The sequence below is a fragment of the Falco peregrinus genome, chromosome 12 (genome assembly GCF_023634155.1).
Source record: "Falco peregrinus isolate bFalPer1 chromosome 12, bFalPer1.pri, whole genome shotgun sequence".
NCBI classification, from domain to species: domain Eukaryota; kingdom Metazoa; phylum Chordata; class Aves; order Falconiformes; family Falconidae; genus Falco; species Falco peregrinus.
Genome location: NC_073732.1, coordinates 25930022 through 25950102, shown reverse-complemented (window position 1 = coordinate 25950102; position 20081 = coordinate 25930022). Strand labels below are relative to the sequence as shown.

Genomic DNA, 20081 nt, shown 5'->3' with positions numbered 1-20081 from the left:
GTGCTAGAAAGTTAAACTGTGCAGAAAGCAATAGTCATAAAGTCCCATCCTCAACACAAGCAGTCTATTTTGCTGCTCAATTCTGTTGAAACTACTCAGGACAGCTCATGGACTTTGATGGGACTTCCTGCAGGAGTTTTTCACAACATATATGCATACTTGAACTAAAGAAAAGCATTGCATGAAGAGCTGCTACCAACCTGCAAAAAACAGCACCCAAGTTCAGCATATAGCTTCTTCTGTCTCCACCTAAGGATGTGATGCTGCACAGATGTTTCAGGAGTGAGCTGTGGGCCAGGCTCTGCTGGGTTGCACATACGAACTGCAGGATGGAAGAGATATCTCCTAAAGATCAGTACCTCCCCAAGGTGGCCGATGTCTGTGCAAAGCTCTGATTCTTAGTCTGTATGAGTTCCTCATATGTTATAATCTTGGGGACGTAGTAAAAGCCTTCCCCCATGGCTGAAATGCAGTTCCTTCAGCTGATGTGCTGAGCTTTTCAAAGCCAAGGAAACAGAACCATGAGATTCCCAAAATAAATCTAATAAGAAAAAATTATTTAAATAATCATTTGGAAGCCTTGGGCTGTGCCTAAGGTTTCACACGTCAGTCAGGCAGGTACAAAGCAGTAGGACATAATGTTGGAGGGAATGGTTGAAGGCTCGGAAACCCTCACCTCCCCTCGGCAGCGACAGGACGCGTCATTGCATCTGCTTACCTATGTAGCTGGTCATCACGGGCTCTGCAGAAACTGTTGTTTCTTCCTTCAGGCAAAAACTTTTGTCAAAATCAAATGTTTAGTTGTAAATGATCATTTTCTCTGGATTGTCAATTTAATTATTATTTTACAGGGAAGTTTCATTAAATTTAGCCCTGTAAATACATTGATCCACCTATGAGATGTTGGGTACTTAGCTGTTTTACCAGAAAATTTTAAAGCAGAGAGGAATCCTTTAAATGAAGCTTAAGCATAGTCACTAGAGATTACTACCACCTTTGGACAGCCGTTTATTCCCATCAAATTTAATTATATACATTCTTTACCAATCTGTTTAGATCATATGCTGCACTCTTGGGATACAAAGAGTCTTTACTATAATAGTAAACATACAATAACATTTCCTTCAGTGAAATAAACACTCAGAGACCAACATTCATTAGTTAACCTTGAAACTTCAGGCTTAATTTTACAACTTCAGAACAAACCACTGGGGAACACAAATGTCTGGCTAAAGTCATAGACAAAAAGAACTTCAAATTTATTTTGCACATATCTTAGTATTTTATAGATCAACAACTTGAAACATTGTTTCATGCTAAAATCACGAATCTGAAAACATTTACTTTGGCTTAAATACTTCTCAGGATAGTGACTTACATAGGCATAATTAAAAATAAGATGAAAGTTAAATATAGGCAGAATTACAGCCCCAAATCCATGCAGGTAGTGCCAACCCTATCTTTTCAACAAAATCTGTCATGCATTAAGGCAGCCAGAAATTCTACTCTGAGAAAACACGGAGTTTTACATTGCTTTCTCAGTTTTGAAAGATGAAGTTACACTGAAGTGCCATACTGTTTAAAATACAGGTGTTTACAACATGTGGAGACGTCTTATTTACTCTTCAAAAATACTGAAATGTGACTCCTTTATATGCATAATGCCTGAATATTAACTGACTGTAAGTCTTATGTTTTGATAGTAAAAAGTATTCAAGATGACAAAGAGGCACCTGGAAAACTGAAAGATTGTTTTAAAACAATGAGAAAATTCTTCAGTGTGGCCAATGCTATTCTGCAGGCAGTTTAGCTCCATTGCACAGTGTAGTTTTTGCCTAATTCAAGCTGAAGCTTCGTGATTATCAGCAACTGTGAATAGAACAGACAAAATGAACAATTAGTAACTCTGCCCTGAAGATACATTACTTTTTCTGTCTTCAACAGAGATAGTGGCTTCTCGGTTTAGGTTACAAGAATTTATTCCTCCTCTTTTACTTTTCTGTTTGTATCACTATAAACACAGTTCAAGCAGCATAAATTTTTGCATTTCTGATCATGAGGCTCTGATGCCTTCCCTGCATTCAGAAGCCCTTTTAGAGTTGATATTCTTCTTAAAAATAAAATAAAATAACAAAGGCAACAAAACATGAAACATACTCTAATTCAACTGTGCATATGAATTCCCATTCTTCTATCAAAAAGTGAACAGCACAATGAAACACTTCCATTCTCTTTTACATTTTTAACTCATCTTTTTGATTATGTACAGAGCTTACACAGTCCTGGCTCCCTACTGAAAGAGAGGAAGAACTAAGACTTAACAGAATACTGAATCTCAAAGGAAGGGTAGCAACACGCCAGCAGCAGGAGAGGTTGGGCAGTCTCCCTCTGCCAGAAGACTGGCTAGATTGAATGCCCCAGCAGCGCTGTTCGTGTTTGAAAGATGCTCCCTAGAAGTGCCATCTCGAAAGGCAGCACACTTTTATACATTTATTGCAGCTGCCTTTAGGAGTGCTTGACTGTATGGTCCGGGGAGGCAGGAGGGGGTAGTGCCCTGGATGGGCACAAACCACGCAGGCAGAAAGCCTGGTGGTCTGAAGTTGGCGGAAGGGGTGCCGGCAACTTTAGAAGAATTGAGATCTGACTTCTACATGTAGGAAGCCTGTGCTGCAATGCCTGCAGCCAAAATATGACATGACAGAATAAGAAATGGTGGTAGGCAAACAGGGCTGGGAAATGAAAATGTTGTCAGACAAGACTGACAACAACAGGGTCATGCAGAGACTATGAAAATACTTGTAGTTACTTTTCCTTCCTTCAAATCTCACAGGTTGCAAGTAAGCTGTTAGGAAGAGTGGAAACCAGACACAATCCGATATCCACCATTTTCTACTATCAGAAGTAGTTTGGGTTCTTTAACAGTAATTTCCAGGCTTAAAAGCTCTACCACACTTATGCACAATATTTACTATATATTAAACAGTGTATTATATAATCATTACCTGATAGCATTCATTACCTGATGGCAGCTTGTGTACCTTGCTGAAATATATTTTCAATAGGGTATTACAGCTGGGAGCTGAATCGCCAAATGTTTAAGAGCACATATGCAGTTGTGAAAGTGGCATTATCCCCATAAACGGCATCTCACCTTCTTGGCATCATAGTAGTTTGCAGTGTGAGCTGATGTGATCATCCCACCATTCTGTGATATTGTCACCTGCTTAACGCTGGTGGGCACCCCCAGGACTTTAATGTCAGTAAACGTTAAGTTGTTTGGATCAGTGTAACCATGATGCAAAACCGTGATATTTAAAACATTCTGAAAGGAAAAGGAAAAAAGTAATATTAGAGATTGTCAGACTGCTACAAATCCACTTGAGCTATTCGCTTGCTGTCCTCTCTTCCTACTTATTTATTTATTTATTTTTAAATACCGGTATGTTGTTACTGATTTTCCAAATGTTGAAGGCTTCAGTTTTCTTCACATTGTTAGTCTGGCTAAATCCTGAGCTCTGCTGTGTCTTTAATTGCCACTCTGCTGATAGATGTCAGGAGGACACAACAGGATACTCTTAACCCCTGACATGAGCAGCCAGTGCTGCATGGACAAACCCCCTCCTTCACTGTCACAGCCTTATCTGCTAGCGACCCTAAGGCCTGATCCAGGCTCTGCTCTCCCTGCACTGAGCCCTCCCAGAACAGCTCCTCCACCCCCGCCACCTCCCTCTGCACTCACAGGTCCCCTCCCTTTTCCAGGTGCTATGATTTTAAGATGGTAGGGACGTGATTTCTTTGGGATGTACCCAGGTCCAGCAGGTCTCCAGGGAGCGAATGCCATGTTAAGCAGCCCAGACACAGTGCCAGCCCAGGTGTCATCCCCTGCAAATATAATTCTACACATTTAGTGTTTAGAAGGTATCACTTTCGGTGTGAGTATTTTTTATTGTTTGTTGATTCAAGACCTCTTCAATTAGGCTTTTCCTTACCAACTTTTTCTAAGAGCAGCAAAAGGTGAATTTATTTTATAATCTCCTTGCAAATACAAATACTGAATGTTAGAAAAATAAACTTCTCTTCCTTAGCAATTAACATTCCACAATTTGACAAAGACAGAATTAAATGACAACGGTGCATGTAAAATTAGAAGACGTTCTGTCACCCTGAAAAACTAATGAAATAAAGTGTGTTTTCTATTACCATAGAATCATATAGTTCATATAACTACAGACTAACTTAATTCCAGATATTTAACTGGTTATGATAAAAATTGAAACCCAACATCCTATAAATGCCAGTACTTAAAATAAACACTCCTGTTCACTGACTTCATTACCCAGGAATGCATGCCAGACGTGAATGGGCAGGCCTTGTGCCCCTCTTTTGCTACTTTAGAGAATGATTTATCTTGTGCTTGCCAATGACCATGTATTCTGCTGCTTCCTCCCAGAGCTAAGACTGCACACAATAAATACATTCTATGGTGAATATGGGCAAATGCATTACTAACATAGATGCCTTCCTGCTGACCGTGTGACCTTTTCCTTCCTTTTGGAGCTATGCCATAGCTTGAACAACAAGGTAGAGAATAGCAAGGAGGACCCTGACCTTGCCAAATGGATTAGGAACAATTTTAGGCGCCAGTTCTTGAGAAGAAACCCAAATTCTTTGCTGGGCAGTGACCTTTCTCTGTAGCTATAAAAGGGTCAAAGCCTTTTGTCCTGAAAGCTTCCCGGCTTCAGCCTCCGGCTACCTTCTCACCAGCAAGGGCTGTTTTTCCTGGCATGGCTGTTCTGGCCCATCTACGTGCTCCAGATATTCTATATTGGTATGTGTTTTCGCTTTACCGAATTAATTTATGAAATAAACTTGTACTTTCAGAATTATGTGAGAAATTACAGTGCCATAAATGCACACACTATTTACCAATACAGAATAACTGATAACTTCAGAATGATTCTTAAATTTTTACCTAATAATTTAATCATATTTGTCGTAGTCTATTTGATTCTGAGCACAATTTATTGTTACAGTGGGTTCTCTAGACTTTATGAAGTCCCAAGTTAAAATACCCATAATTAAAAATACAATAATTATCACCCTACATGATTATTCAAAAAATGTGAGTGAAAACTACGTACCTGATTAGCGGTGAATGATGTTAGCAGATATACACTGTCTTCATATGCATCTGTTCAAAAGAAAGAATAAAATAAAATGTATTTACTACTCACCTTATTTAACACATTAACAAAATTTCAGTTCAAGAATTGTGTCCATATACTATACACATATATATGGCAAGTATCGATACATAAATTTCTCTATTTCCAGACTTCACATGCTTTTAGGCATAAAGTACCTTCTTGTTGTTATGCGTGCTATTTAAATCAAGACAAAATTTTAAACAAAAAACATTTTAAAGCTAAGATACAAAAGGCGGCAAACAAACAGCATTAGGAAGATCGAGGGTGTTAAGACCAGTAAGAGGAAAACGTTTCTCATTGAAGAAGGCATGGGAATGCTTTCCCACATCCAGCTCGTTCACTGTCCAGTCACACATGGTCACAATAAATGCTGATGCTTCTTTGAAATCGCTGTCATCAATCTTATCCTTCAGCAATAAATGCACGCAAAGTAGTGCTGGTAATCACGGGCACTGCAAGTTCTTGCCTTTCTGCACTACCACAAGCAGATCACAGGCCTCCTGGCAAGATGCACCTTGGAATCTATGCTAATTTCATTTATCATTGGGCTTCCATAAACACAGCCATCATTTCTGAATGCCACTGCTAACAGGCAGCAGCGTAGGAGCAGCCCCTCCAAGTACACAAACAGCATCCTGAAAACTTCCCTACACACCATTATGCTAAATGCCACCCTCTTCTGCATTACTTGCAGCCATCTCTGTGATAGCTTATTGCTGTTCCAAGGGTAATACATTCTGGATGGAAAGGATACATGACATTTAAGTATCTCGTACCTGAAGACAATTTAAATGTAGTAATGTTGAAGAAATTAGTTAAAGCTTCCCATATAATCTATGGTTCTGGTTCCCATAGGCTTGAGGAAAAATCTTTGTTATCTCTGTTGCCTTAGGTTCCAGGTCACAATTTCTTTTAAACGGCATATAGATTCTAGAAACCATAGTATTATGCGGTTTAAATTGGGATACTTATTTTTGTTTTACTCTAATGTTAACCTGAAGGTTTAAATTCAGTTTTGCCTCTGAAGGCATGTTCAGGTATGTTCTCCAGAAATGTGATTGCTTTGGCCAGGATCCATCGTTTCCCTGTGCTCCCAAAGCTCCTCCTCCAACACCCCTCGCTACACTGAAAGCTTCTAAGGCAGAAGCAGCCACCAGCGCTTCTTTTCCAAAGCGATGCCTAAGCAATGCACTCTCCTACAGCTTGGAGTTCCCACTCTGAAATTGCTAGACAATCCTCACAGCAAAAAAGGATTTCATGAAGGCTAGAAGCACCATACATACCAATGCGAACCCCATCATCCCAATAAAGCTGTCCTTCTGCAAACAGGGTGTCATTCAAAGCCACAGTGAGTCCCATCGGGTTTTTTCGGCTACGGAAAACACAATGATTCTTCCTCAGTTTCCTTAGTTAATCACATTACATATTCATCCAATGTTAGAAAGTTTTTAAAAGTATTGTGTACCACGCAATTGATCTCCCATGGTCAACTTCCTAAATCTACACTATTCAATTTAAAGGAGACCATTAGGAGGAAACTAAAAAGTAAAACCAGCCATAAGGATCCAGTGCTATCATACATATAGGTGATCTGAAGACTGGCAGCATTTATACAGTAATTATTCAAACCTAAATCTAACATTTCGGCTAATCTTACCTGTAAAAAGTTGTATTAGCAGGTCTTTGCCAAGCAAGGATGTATCCACCTCGGATATGCAGGTTGATATGGTCCAAAGGAGCTGGTAAAATTTGGAATTGTCCCCTAAAGCCAATCTCTACATCCTATGTATGAAAAATAAAATGGCCTTCTACTGAATTACTCTCGCCTTACTGGGGTTTTTTTAGACTGAAATTATTTTGTTTTGCTAGCCAGATTAATTAGGAGTTCCTACTGCTTGAGTAACTACTCAATGCTTTTAAGAGAAACTAACATTCTGGATCTATGAAAGACTGGCTTGATTGTAGGTGACAACAGCAGAACCAAAAGGGCCAGCCAGGTGAAATACATACTTGTGATTAACGAAGTGAGTTTTGATGCCTGCCCTTCTTATTACCAAATCTTTTCTTATTTTCTGTGAAAGATGATGCAGCTAAACCCGTTTTGTCTTTCCGCATTACAGCATTTCATACAAAGGTATTAAGTATATCATTTGAGGTTTAAAAAAGTCAAGAGAAGGACTTCAAATTAAAGGTATTTATTTAACCTTTGACTTTACTGTAAATGTGCTAATTTTGTTTTACATTATTATACCAGAATTTAAAAATTCTTATCAACCAAGTAGATGTTATATTGCTAAGAAGTGATACCGAATGCAGGTTTGTAAAAGGGAGAGAGAGGGTTCACACCTCACCACCACTCTCAGCACCCCCTGCTGCTGTCTGAACTGCACTTTGAAGAAGACATATAAAATAGAATTTTAAAAATTACTTACTGTGTAGTAATCATACCAGCGGGCATTGGGTAAGTAAGCAATCACTGTTACAGCATTCTGGAATTAAACATGCACATTTTAGATACCTTAAATAAAAAACCTGAAGTTTAGCTAAAGTGACTTTGTTATTTCCATAAGCGCTTAAAAATATACCTGTTGCATCACAGGGCTGATGAGCAGTGCAGGTCCCCAAAGGAATTGCTCATATATTTCCCAGGTGGTTCTGTCTTCTACAAACCTGTAAGTTAATAGACTATTGATTAGATATTGGGTGCTGAACTTCTCCAAAGTGTTCCTTCTGAAAGTCATTTTTGTCAGTAATTGAATCTACTATTCCCAGTATCTACTATTTCCTCCTTTTTATTCTGCAATTAATAATTCATAGATCAATTAATGCTTGCCAAAGATGCATAAAGATCCTAATGTGAAACTCATTAGAGAAATACAAGGTAATACTTAACTTTCTATTTTTGCCGTTTCAGGGTATTTAGATCACAAATCTTAGAAGGTCTTTTGAGCTCAGCCAGTATTAGCAATAATAAGATTAGTTAGTGGACAGACTGAGAACAACTTTCTAATTTGTGTTGCTTTGTTCATAGTTGCTTTCAGAAAAGCAAGTCAATATATGCAAACAACTCTGCTCCTCAGCCAAGACATTCAGGTAGATACTAGACCACATCTAATTCCACAACACAAGGAGTTAAAGCTTTTGCAGGTACTGCCCTACCTGACAAGGAACAAAGGCGGCTTTGTGTGTCTAACACTTGTTTTAAAAATCTGCTCTATTAGCTTGGACACACACCAAAAAAGCCATTTTCCCCTGTAAAACTCTCATGATTGCTGGCAGAATTCCCTCTTTTTTTGTTATTTTCATTCTACAGATGCCCAGCATTTTGTTCCTTCACCCCAAAGAGATTTACAATTTAAGTATTACTCCTGGAGAAGAAAATATTCAAATGTTCATAGTGAAAAATGGAGAACTACTGCTATTCAAAGTGAGACTTGATAATGAAAGCTCATAGTCTCAATCTCATGCTTTTTTTGTTGGTAGGAAAATTGCTGTAACTTAGAGAAGACTTGCTAGGAAGGTTGTAACTATAGAAGTTTTAGTGGAAATTCCTGGTAAGGAGACCAAAAGAGTAAGTTCCACTTACTCATGGAGCATGGGGCGGACCACAGTGCTGCCATGGGCATGGGCATCATACATTAACGTGTACAGATAAGGTAACAGGGTATATCTTATATTCAGCACATTCCTGGAAACCTCCTCAAAAGTTGAGTTCCACGAAACAGGATCTTGCCTCTGAAAGAAAAGAGACGGCAGTTAGTCAAACTGGATTGTTTCGTTCAGAAAAAATAAAATAAAATAAAGTTCTCCACCGAACTAGGGCACCTTCATTTATATAGTCTTTAATTAAATGACACAGTGACACAGAAAACAGTAGGTATCACTGTCAGCCCTAAGAGGGGAACGAGAAAGAGGAAAGGAGAGAAAAACCTCGGGGTGGGGGGTGGGGAAGTAGCGTAAAACATGTTTAATGCAAAACGTCCCAGAGGCGTGACACATCCCAGCGTACATAATTTATTACCCTTCTTTTCTGCAGGGCAGCACTCAGGACTTGCAAGAAGAGACCGAAGCATTAATGACTGATTTCAGGGAGCACTTCCAATCTTTATTAAATGTATTGAACAATACCTTGGCAAATTGGGTAAGACTGGAAACAACATGATAACCCTGAATCTGCATTTTTAAAGGCTTTAAAAGTCCTATCGAAAGGTGTGCCGCTGCAAGATAAAGCACACAGTTTTTAAAAAGGAGACTTTAATCCATTAGATAGACGCCATATAAATAGCTCAACTCTGCTAGACCAGAAGCTTTAACTGGAACAGAAGTGCTCGTTCCACTTTTTTTTTATTTTTCCAGTTATCTTGTTTTACAGCTTTCTACACTAGGGTCCTTAGCCAGCACAGACCTATATTTAGGCAATTATTTTCCTTTACTCTTAAAAGAAGTACAATATCTGATGGTGGCAAATTTGCAAAGTACAGACATTGCCGAGTCTTACTCCAGAATCTTATTACACTGCTCCATTTTCTCGTCTCTTGTATAATGATGGACAATTAGGACTGAGAGCACCAAGGTCAGTTTTGTTCCTTTAAGTATGCTTGCCGTAAAAGCACTCTATTTTAGTCTTGTCAGTGTAGTGCATTGAAATAAAAATGCCACACTGGGAAAAATACGGAGGAGTTTGATTCAGTCAAAGGAAACTTAGCACATGCTTCCTCCAAGTGGCCCAAATCCCCGAGCAGCCCCTCTGTGGGCACAAAACCTCCCAGGTGAGGGGGAGCCCTACAGCACAGCCAGCCTATGAATAAAGGCAATTTTTGTTTGATAAAGAGCCAAACATGTTTCTGTCTTGTCCATTTTGCTCGGAATGTACATTCTTTTGAGCCAGGCCAGCTTGTGCGATGTTCTGGCTGCTCTATACGTGTGTGTTGCCAAGGCCCAGCTGTTGACAACCATTAAAAAATTGTGACTCACCCGTGTTCCTTTCTGATTGTGATTCCTCGAATATGGATAAAACGCGCCCAGCTGCATCCAGCGAAGACACAGCTCATACTCCGAGTCTTTGAAGAAGCCACAGATATCAGCTCCTGTCTGAAATTTTTAAAATGATCCAATTGGAATAGTATAAAATCATGTACAACATCAAGATAATTAAATGTAGGGTAATAACTCATTAGCTTACATAAGATATTCCAAAGAGACTGAACTCCATCATACCTGAAAGGAAAAACAAGTCAACATTAGCAGCTGGGGTTTCTCCCCCACCTTTGGTGTGCTTATGATTACATAGAATACATATTATAATATTTATTTATTTACATATTATATATGTGTGTATATATGTATTATGTATACATAATACATAATAATGCTGAATGAGAAGGAAAAGAACCACCCAAACACACACAAACCCCATGATTTCTCTACTGTTTCATGGTTTTCTGCTACAGGAGTTGATGGGAGGTGGTTGGTCAGGACTAGAGAAATCAGTGGCAGGACACAGGGCATGAAGGTGCCCAATGGAATGAAAGAGCTCTCAGGACCTGGTGCAGAAGCAAAGAAGATGTAGTGAAAAAGGAACTGACCATGAATTCTGGTTCCTAAACTAAAGTGGTTATTTTAGCTAAAACCACAGGAATGCTAAAAGGAAGTAAATGAAGGAAAAGAAGTAGCTGCACATTGTAAATTGAATACAGATCTTTTTCCTTTTACATACCGATAACAGATTTAGCTAGCTGATCCCAAGCTGCAGTGTTATCACCAAGCCAGTGTCCTGCCCATTTTCCACTACTGGGATATGTGGAACGGGTGATAACGATCCCACGCTCCTTGGTAGCACTCTGCAAACCACTGACATTGAAAATAGACAAACAAACAAAAAAATTACATGAGAAATATTACTTACTTTTTTACATCAGATCCTCTGAAAATAAATTTAAGGGTTTATATTTTCATAGCAAATGAACATGCATACATCCAATGCAGATGTGCTTTTTACAGCAATTCACTACTATTCACACATACACAGAAACTCGGCTGTGTCAGCCAAGCTGTAGTTAGAAAGAAAACTGGCAAACAAGGAGGTGTTAGAATAAAGATTTCCAGCTCAGTCCAATTATTGTGCGGGAAAATACCAATATAACACAACTTGCACATTTTCTAAGGGCTCTAAGATGCGTTCCAGGCATGTCACTCCTTTCTTTACTTACTGCACTTTAAGTACCTGAAAACTTGCACCAACAGTTAAAATAATTCAGCAAAACTCCTACCAGAAAGATCATAAGGGGGAAAAGAGAGGTGCCAGGAATATTCCACCTGTCAGTATAACTAGTTACTGAAAAGGTATTGAAACAAAAAATAAGTCATCTGTAGGCACTTCAGAAACACCAAGATGGCAGGATTCAATATGAAATGAACGACATGGATTTGTCTAGGAACAAACGTATTAAACCAGAAGTAGTCTCCTTGGAGCAGGTAATGGGCCTTACAGCTATGGAGTGACTACCAATGTGCGTGTCTACCTTGGCGCTGGCTGACACCTTGGGCTGATCATGTTTGGCTTTCTCATAGGCAGAAGAGATTTCGACCAGAGGTTATTAACCTTTTGAGGATGATGGAACTTATTTGTCTTTTCCAAATTAGAGGCAAAAACCTACAGAGTGGAAAACATACAGATGCTTGGGTTTGTGGTATAGAAGGGAACAGCTAGCACCAGGCGAGAACTGTCACGGACTTCTCAGGATGCTCTGGCACTAAAACCCAGTGGTGTTACTTGGGATCATTATTACAGGGAGCGGAGACTGTGGTTTGGTGATGATACAGGAGCACAGCCCCTGTGGCCACAGAGGTGTGGGCATGAATGAGCTGGATGGAGAACCAATTCACCAATTGACCTCATTCCTCAAGTAATAATAAAAATTAAAAATTATCATCATTTTCTTAAATAAAGCCTTGGTCATTGCCACAAAGCACCTGCAAGGCAACCAAGTAAGTTTTAGGGCCAATAAAAAAAAAAACCTTGCTGAATTCAGGGGGAGTTATGCTTCCTAGCTGCTCCACCAAGGATACAAGCACCGTTCTCTGCAGCGTATGTGGCTGGTCTATCCTATGTGACCAGCATGGATGCGTTACTGCTCCGCTTTCTCAGAACAATTCCTTTGCAGCCGTGCACACGTACTGTAAATCTTTACAGCAAAATCCAAAACCACAATACTAGTTAGAAAGCTCCACTGATTAAATCGCACTCTCTCCAGTGCTGGCTCCACAATAATTGCCTAAACAGCTGCTTCAATAAGGCACGATTTATTTATTTTTCTACAGGATTTGCAGCTTTGGTGACACTGTAATTACAGCAAAAATACACAAGTCACTTAAATTACCGTACTAATTAAACTAGACTAATGTGCTGTAATTATTTCTTCCAAGACAAACAGTAAGTTTTCTAGTATCTTTTATTTCTTTGCCACGTACTATCAAGTATTTTCGGCCTCCGCTTGGTTTACCCTACTTCAACAATGCTTTGGAAATTGCAGCCAAAATTCCAAACGTAAAGCAAGAGCATGAGGGCTCTGCTCCCAGGAGGTGCCAGCTCTCTGCTCCAGGACTGTGCCCATGAAAAGCAACTACTCCCGTCACAAAGCCCAAATTTACCTCCCAACGGTTACACTACTCACCACTTTTCAGGTCTGTGCAAAGGCCTCACTACAAAATAAGAGCGTTAAGCCAATATCCAGAAGCTCCCTCTGCCTAACGGATGGAGAAGCTAAATCAAGTTACATTAGAAAATTGCTGTTCACCTAAGTTACAGGCATTTGCCCGTTTTGTGCACAAACGATCTTCCTGTTTGGCTGGATTGACATTAGAATAAAGGATCGCTACAATATGTCTTCAGTTGCACAAGTACTCCCTCACCGAATTCCAAAGAATAAATTGGGAGATGACATACATAAATATTTGTTTACCTAAGCTCTCATTTTTCTGTAAATTGGAACTGCAAGAATATCTGCATAACCCGTGTAACTTATTGTAGTCACTGCTGTTACGGTGCCTCTCAAAACAGAGGAAATATTTCACTACATGTCAGTTCATACTTAATACACAGGAAAGATGGTACTATCCTCCTACTGTCAAACGACTGTCTACTCCCAGCGCCTAGACAGACGTGATTCGGCTGGCAGCAGGGGGATCCAACCTGCCTTCTGCCCTGTCAGCAACTCCGCTCCTGCCTTGACTGGCAGCGCTGCAATGGCCCACTGCCAGATGTAACATCCACTCCATCAGAAATTCAAGCAGCCTTGATATTTTCTTTCTTTATGGTAGTATCAAGGTTACCAAGGGCTTTAAGGTCGTTAAGACCTATAAAGCAACACTCTCCCTTGCTTACTCCTTGAATTGGAAATGAAACAGCACAGATTCATTATCATTAGATCAGACGTTATCTAAAGCAGGCTGGGGGACTATTCAGAAAGGAACAGATAACGACAGTTGCCTTGGCACTGAAGAAATAAATTCTTAAAAGCAAAGCTTTATGCACAAGGTTTGCATAATAAAAGTCACTGTTTCCCCTTTTCACTACTGCTCATTTCTTTCAAACAGAGGACATAAATGAGCCCTTAAATTTGCGTTGTTAAGAAGCTATGTTCATTTTCCCTCACCGGGTGTATAACGTAAGGCTAAAACAGCAGCGTCAGCCCTGGGAATAAACCAGGCTATCCCAGCAAAGCCTAGCCACAAAAAGTATTCTATAGCTTGATTACAGTAAGTATGGGAGGCTATCATTGAGTAATTACTGTTCCCAAAGGCTGATCAAAACGTTCAGACCTGTTCTCCATTCTGCCTTGCGAGGGAACACCCGCGCGGTGCCTTTGGGTTGACTGCTCTCGGTTACAACGCACAGCATCGCCCTGGGGTGGCCTTGGCGCTGCCTCATGATAGAAATCTCTGCTGAGAAGGCAACATGTTGTGTCTGAAGGTGCTGAGACAAGGAAGCGCTCGATGGCGAGTAATTACATCCAAATTAAACTATATGAGAAACAGCACCGTGGCCACCTCACTTTGTAACACAGGTCACCAGTTCAGCTCGCGCAACAGAACATTTCTATGGATGAAGCCCTCGGGACCAGTGTACCCAGAGCTGCTCCGCAGCTCGGGGAGCAATAAGTTTCTTTAGCACCACGCTTGGGTAAGCTGTCTTTAAATCGTACCTTGAAAATTGTGTCTCTGCTCAGGGTCAGTGGTTTTAAAGCTGCTAAACTCAAGAGACCTTGCCTGCTTGTCCCGAGACAGTCAGTGATGCAGCTGCAGGAGCAGACGTGCCTGGGCAGGTGTGGTTTCCCTTCTAGGTGGCTCCAAGTGCAGAAGGTATTTATGGCAGTGAAGGCAGGGAAGCACAGCTTCAGCTCAGACCTGCGCAGACCCCCCTCCCCTGCAGCAGCTCAGGTTCATGTCACCCTGCTTGTACCACAGGTGAGATCACTGCGCTGAGCAGTAGCGGGACTGAAATGATAACAACTGCCAGAGCTCAGCGCTACTGCTCAAAAGGTTCTGAGTATCCAGCTCCACTTCTGGCTGAGTTGAAGATTCAAAGACATTTGAATAAGAAGAAAGATTTCTCAGGCATATTAGATAAACTGATGAAAGTTTGGGCTCTAAGAATGTAGGCACACAGTATTCATTTGCTACATGTTTTGGAGACAGCAAGAATGCATGCAAACGTCACTTACTCCAGGGTAGGTTTGGTTTGTGACCATCCATAAAGATTGTGCACATCATAGTGTCTAACTGGGGTACCATCTGGCAGATATTGTTGACCTTCCATGCATAGAGTTTTGACATTTAATCCATCTGACCGGTATCCCAAATCTAACGGAGAGGGAACAAAAAAAAAATATTTATATATATATAAATAGCTTTTTAAAAATAGAGTATTTCTAATATTCATATGTAGGCATTTGGGTCTGTAGGTTACAGATGCTTTTACTGAAAAGGCTCAGAGAGTGAACAGACTATATTCAAATTCAGAAGATATTGAGAATCTTTGTAAACCCTGTCATATCATCCATATAAACAGAAAAATGTGTGGGGTGGGCGATATGGTCTGTGTGTGAATATTAACTTCCTGACAATTCCTGAGAAACTATTCATAATAACTAAGACAACTGTAAGAAACAGAAGTATGCTAATAAACCATTAATAAATAATTGCTAATTAGTACTACTTTACACCAATGCTTAAGTAAAGCCAAGCCAAGAAAGTGAAGTATTTTAAGTGTTTGACTGTATAGATAAATGGTAACAAGAGGTATCACAAGAATATTTTCTAAATGTTTAATTAATTGCAGTATTCATCTGAGAAAACTGCAAATCAGAGAGCTACATTCTCTAACATGCCTAAAGCAAAGCACCTAAATATAAAATAGGTATCAAAATCCATATACAGGCAAGGAGCTGAAAATTACTTTATTCTTAAAAACAAGTGCCATGTAGTTACTGCTCCCAATGAAATAGATGACGTTGAAGTGTGCCCATAATCTCAGAAATAAAGGGCCACTTTCAGTTAGGAGTTGTGGGTTTACATACCTAACTTCAGGCATTTATGCCACGTATACCATAGAAGAAATAACATAATAATCAGAATGACCTAAAACTGTTTTAAGGAGTGATCAGACTTACCAGGTATGTATGGTGGCATATTTAGGAGGTCATTTCTACATCCGCCAATGGCACCATTCAGAAAAGCTGCTGGTTCATTCATGTCCTAAAATCATAGAGTAAAACCTGTTCGTATTTGCTTCAAACCTACTAAACACAGTAAACTACAAGCAAGCAGCATTGTAGAAGTTCTCCAGAGCCCTTACAGCTGCAGGCTGTCTGCTGTTCCATGTTTTCCCGACACATTCACATGTGGCACAATGCAGGGACAGGGAGCCATGAAGTGTTTCAAGGGAAGAACAATGACTCTGGGCTCCATTTTCCCAGTGCAAACAGTGTCATAGCGGAGGAAGAAAGTCACAATATACTGAAGCAGTGCAGTGTATAATCTAGAACCAAAGTGGTGTCTTTGGCTGGGGGCTGAGGTTCTGCCTGGTGCTCTGCTTTCCCTCCAGCCTATTTTTTATTTTACTTAATAGTTTAGATACCCTCTGCCTCTACTAGTGTCTGGCAGAGAAAAAAAAATCCAGTAATCAAATACCTTTCCATACTTACAATCCACAAGCCATCAAACTTGACACTGCTGGAGGGGTTGGTGGGATTGTTGTAGAACTCCAGGATTTCATTCTTCCACCACCCCACAGTGGAATTGCGGAAGAAGTCTGGGAAAGCAACATGTGCTCCATAGATCTGTAAAATAGTAGGAAAACAAAACAGATAGAGGATTGAAAGCATCCTGCTGTTAAAATGTTGGTGTTTGTTTAAAAAAAAAATGGGGAAAAAAATTAAAAATTACTTGTTCACTAACTTTTTTGGCTCTTTCAAAACTAGCCAATTTCTGCACCTTATTCCTCCCGTAAGATTTGTCAACAAGCATACTGCTATTTTCCTTAATTAATGTGCTGGTCTGTCTGTATTTGAGTCCATAACCAAACCATATCAACATTACCTGTATTTGGGTTTGCTCAGGCAGTGAGTCATTGATTTGTACATTGGGAAGAAATGGCCAGACCTAACAGGACAAAGAACATTTTAAAATAATCAAACCACACTGAATATAAACTGAGCATAAACAGACAGATATAACAATTCTTCCCTGATACCTATGGGAATGACAGCACAAACCGAAGACATTCCAGTTTGTAGTATTTATTCAGTGTGTCATCTACAGCAGGCATGACTATACCATTAGCAGACTTTCCCACTATGGATAGCATGTAAAGTCAAGCATGCCTCTACTGTCATTAATTTTTAAGAACAGTACCTTGGAATATATAATGTTATCAGTATTGGGCCATTTTATGAAGACATCATTCCGCAGACCTCTTGAGAAAGTAGGATAATTGGTTTCATTTCCAGAGATGGCTGGATCCTACAATGAAAAACAGTTTTACCCTTATGCTTAAAAAAACAAGTTTAGAAATGCTGTTGAATATATTCTGCGTTCTGCAATGATATATGGAAATTTAAAGGCAGTATTCAAAACTGACCAGGATAATTATAAATCGCATTCCTTCTTCTTTTATTCTGTTGATCAGAGCTGGTAATCCAGCAAAGCGTGTGCCTATGGTGAAGTCCAGTTGCCTTTCCATATAGTCAACATCTGCATATTGGACATCCTGCAGTTCACAATAACAATGTAAAATTATTTTTTCTCTTTTTTTTTTTCCCCAAATATATATTTATTGAAAATCTGCCAAAATAAGTAAACTACTGAACTCTTGAACTGTAAAATTGCAAGCAGATGTGACTTTAAGCTAAAGCTATTAAATGAATATTACACAACCTATCAAAAAGTCCATACAAAATAAACCTTTCACTACTGCATCTAGTCTGAGGGTAGAAATCAATAGATAATAGAGAAAAGAGTCCTGGATTAGTATATATGTGTAGGTACACAGAAACTGCACACGTTACCATATCTATAAGGAAACTGAAAACAGTTCTGTATTGAAATAACAATGTTAATTACATTTAAAATGAAAAGTCACATTTCATTTACAGTATAATTTTGTTAGACCTATGTGCTATTCCAACTTTCCCAACAGCCACCTATGCCAAATCATAGCTGACTTGACACAGGGCAATGTACCATCAAAATAATGCTGCCTCATTTTCTTTCCTGCTTGTTTCTCTTGCTGATCTTTGCTCCTTCATAGCCAGCATGGCAAGAGCCCATGAATGACTAAAGGCATCTGGTTACCTCTCTGGTATGAACGTTAAAGCAAATGAAGCAGCCTAAGGCCTACATTTAAGATGGTCCAGGGTGTGCAGAGATGTTCAGCTCTGGCATAAAACTGTCTGCTCTGCTCTACCATGGTGGTGGGTTTTTTTGATTAGTTTTTGATTTCTTATTTAAATGGTCTTAGTTAATATGGTGAAGCCAAAAGTTCAGGCATGAGCTCAAATGTTAACTGCTACCAGCGTACATGGGGAATTCCAGCTGCCTTCATGCCCTCCACCAGCTGGGCGATTTCTGAGTCATTCCTGTATCCATAGCGGCACAAGTGGAATCCCAAAGACCAGTAAGGTGGCATGACTGGTCGTCCAATCAGCTAAAAATAAGAAATTTATGGTGAGAAGGTGAAGAAAACCCAAACCAACCAACCAACCAACCAAAACCCAGGATTAGTTTGTCATAGAGTAAGGATCCTACTGCAGTGTACTCCTGAACAACAAGTTCTGGCGTTGGGCCCAAAACCATGTAGAAGTCAAGAATTCCACCAGTGGTGCGATATGTCAGGGCGGGGGTTGGCTGGAATGTCACATCTGGAAATGGAGGAAGTGAAATGAGAAAATGATACCTGGATTTGCCACTATTGTAAAACACTGACCATAAATATAAAACACATTGAGAAAATAAAGTGAAGGATTTCTTACCCATTGCATTGCTGTTAAGCAAAAGAACTCCATGGGCATTGCCATCTTCTTCAAGAGCCATGTAAAATGGCTGATAACCATAGGAATTCAACTTGTACTGCAAACAAAATAAATACATTTTACTGGGGAAATATTGCATGCATTTGCTTATTTAAATTTATTAATAAGTTTAATAAAAGGTGGTTAGTCTTGTTGAGGCTGACCAGACAAGGAAGGAAAGCAAAGGTATTACTGCCTTTAAAACTTCCAAATGAGAAAGTGCTTCCCCCAGAACAAAACTCTCCCTTCTTTTCAAACAGTGGCAGGTGTCTATATGTTCAGAAGATGCTGGTGGCATTCTGTGATCTTTAATTTACTCAAAAATATATTCAGACCTGAACTGGAAATTAGAGTTATAATTAACTGCCACTATTTCGTCGGTCATTCCCTGCAAACTGAATACATTGTGCTATCTCATAGAAAATAACACAAGTTCACACATATACCTAAGATTTCTGATTTACCTCTGTAAGTACTAAATTAATCCCAGAGCAGTAGGAGTTGTCCTGACTCATGTCTAGCTTTCAGAATAATTAGCTGAAAAGAATAATATAAAAAGGAGGAATATGCAGTTATTTCTAAGCCATTTGTTGTCTTCCAACATCTGGCTCAGGACATGAGCTCCACACCTTAGTCTTGCTGGTCACAAAGAAGAGGTTTAGAGAAACCATTGCCATTGAGACACCATCGAAATTATAAACCACAATAAATACAATCAAAGCCAATAGGTGCGTCCAGTACCAGCAGACATCCACTGTACTTTGAAATCCTGCTGCACATTAGGTTCATTGGTCCAAACCCCACATTTGCTTCTACTTACAGTAGGAGGCTGGTCCCTTGTGAACATTCCCCAGGTATGCCAGCTCATGTTATGTCGAAATGTATTGTGCTCAGTTTCTCCAAATCCATATATATACTGGGATGCTAAGCGGGTAGAAATCTGAATGAACATGTCACTGAACGTGAAGGTGGGCAGCTGTGAATCCCAGCTAAAATGGAAAAGAGAAAATAAAAACAAGAATACAGTGTCTTCAGTGCTGTGTTTAGCCGGCAGACATTTTTTTTAGGCTACTCTCTCTGAAAATCTCACTCTTGAGTAAAGGTGCAATAAAACTGTTATGGTTATTGAGAAAACTTAGAGCATATGAAATGGGAATGTCTAAGAATTTGATACATGATTTAGAGACATAAAGTCCTCCATATGTCTCAAAGACACAGGCATCATGCCCCGCAAGTTGCATCATATTTCGGCAATTTAGCGAGAAAATGTATTTCAGGAGAGTATGCTTGGATTTTTGTCACAGAC

General features: G+C 39.6%; 1 protein-coding gene across 2 annotated transcripts in view; it reads right to left on the bottom strand.

Moving 5' to 3' along the window:
• Positions 1–1072: 1072 nt before the first annotated feature.
• The window catches only part of SI (sucrase-isomaltase), a 53211-nt gene continuing 34202 nt past the window's right edge, over positions 1073–20081 (bottom strand). For both annotated transcript variants that reach the window (XM_055817583.1, XM_055817581.1), the window contains 21 exons: positions 19596–19764; positions 18737–18833; positions 18513–18625; positions 18286–18411; positions 17347–17475; positions 17121–17228; positions 16806–16868; positions 16412–16546; positions 15878–15962; positions 14930–15068; positions 10924–11057; positions 10390–10424; positions 10182–10298; positions 8794–8942; positions 7793–7877; positions 7640–7696; positions 6865–6989; positions 6491–6579; positions 5142–5191; positions 3152–3322; positions 1073–1869 (listed from right to left, as the gene is read on the bottom strand). In XM_055817583.1, the coding sequence (XP_055673558.1) occupies positions 1807–1869; positions 3152–3322; positions 5142–5191; positions 6491–6579; positions 6865–6989; positions 7640–7696; positions 7793–7877; positions 8794–8942; positions 10182–10298; positions 10390–10424; positions 10924–11057; positions 14930–15068; positions 15878–15962; positions 16412–16546; positions 16806–16868; positions 17121–17228; positions 17347–17475; positions 18286–18411; positions 18513–18625; positions 18737–18833; positions 19596–19764 (2239 nt within the window). In that variant the 3' untranslated portion in view covers positions 1073–1806. The remainder of the gene's footprint in view (positions 1870–3151; positions 3323–5141; positions 5192–6490; positions 6580–6864; positions 6990–7639; positions 7697–7792; positions 7878–8793; positions 8943–10181; positions 10299–10389; positions 10425–10923; positions 11058–14929; positions 15069–15877; positions 15963–16411; positions 16547–16805; positions 16869–17120; positions 17229–17346; positions 17476–18285; positions 18412–18512; positions 18626–18736; positions 18834–19595; positions 19765–20081) is intronic.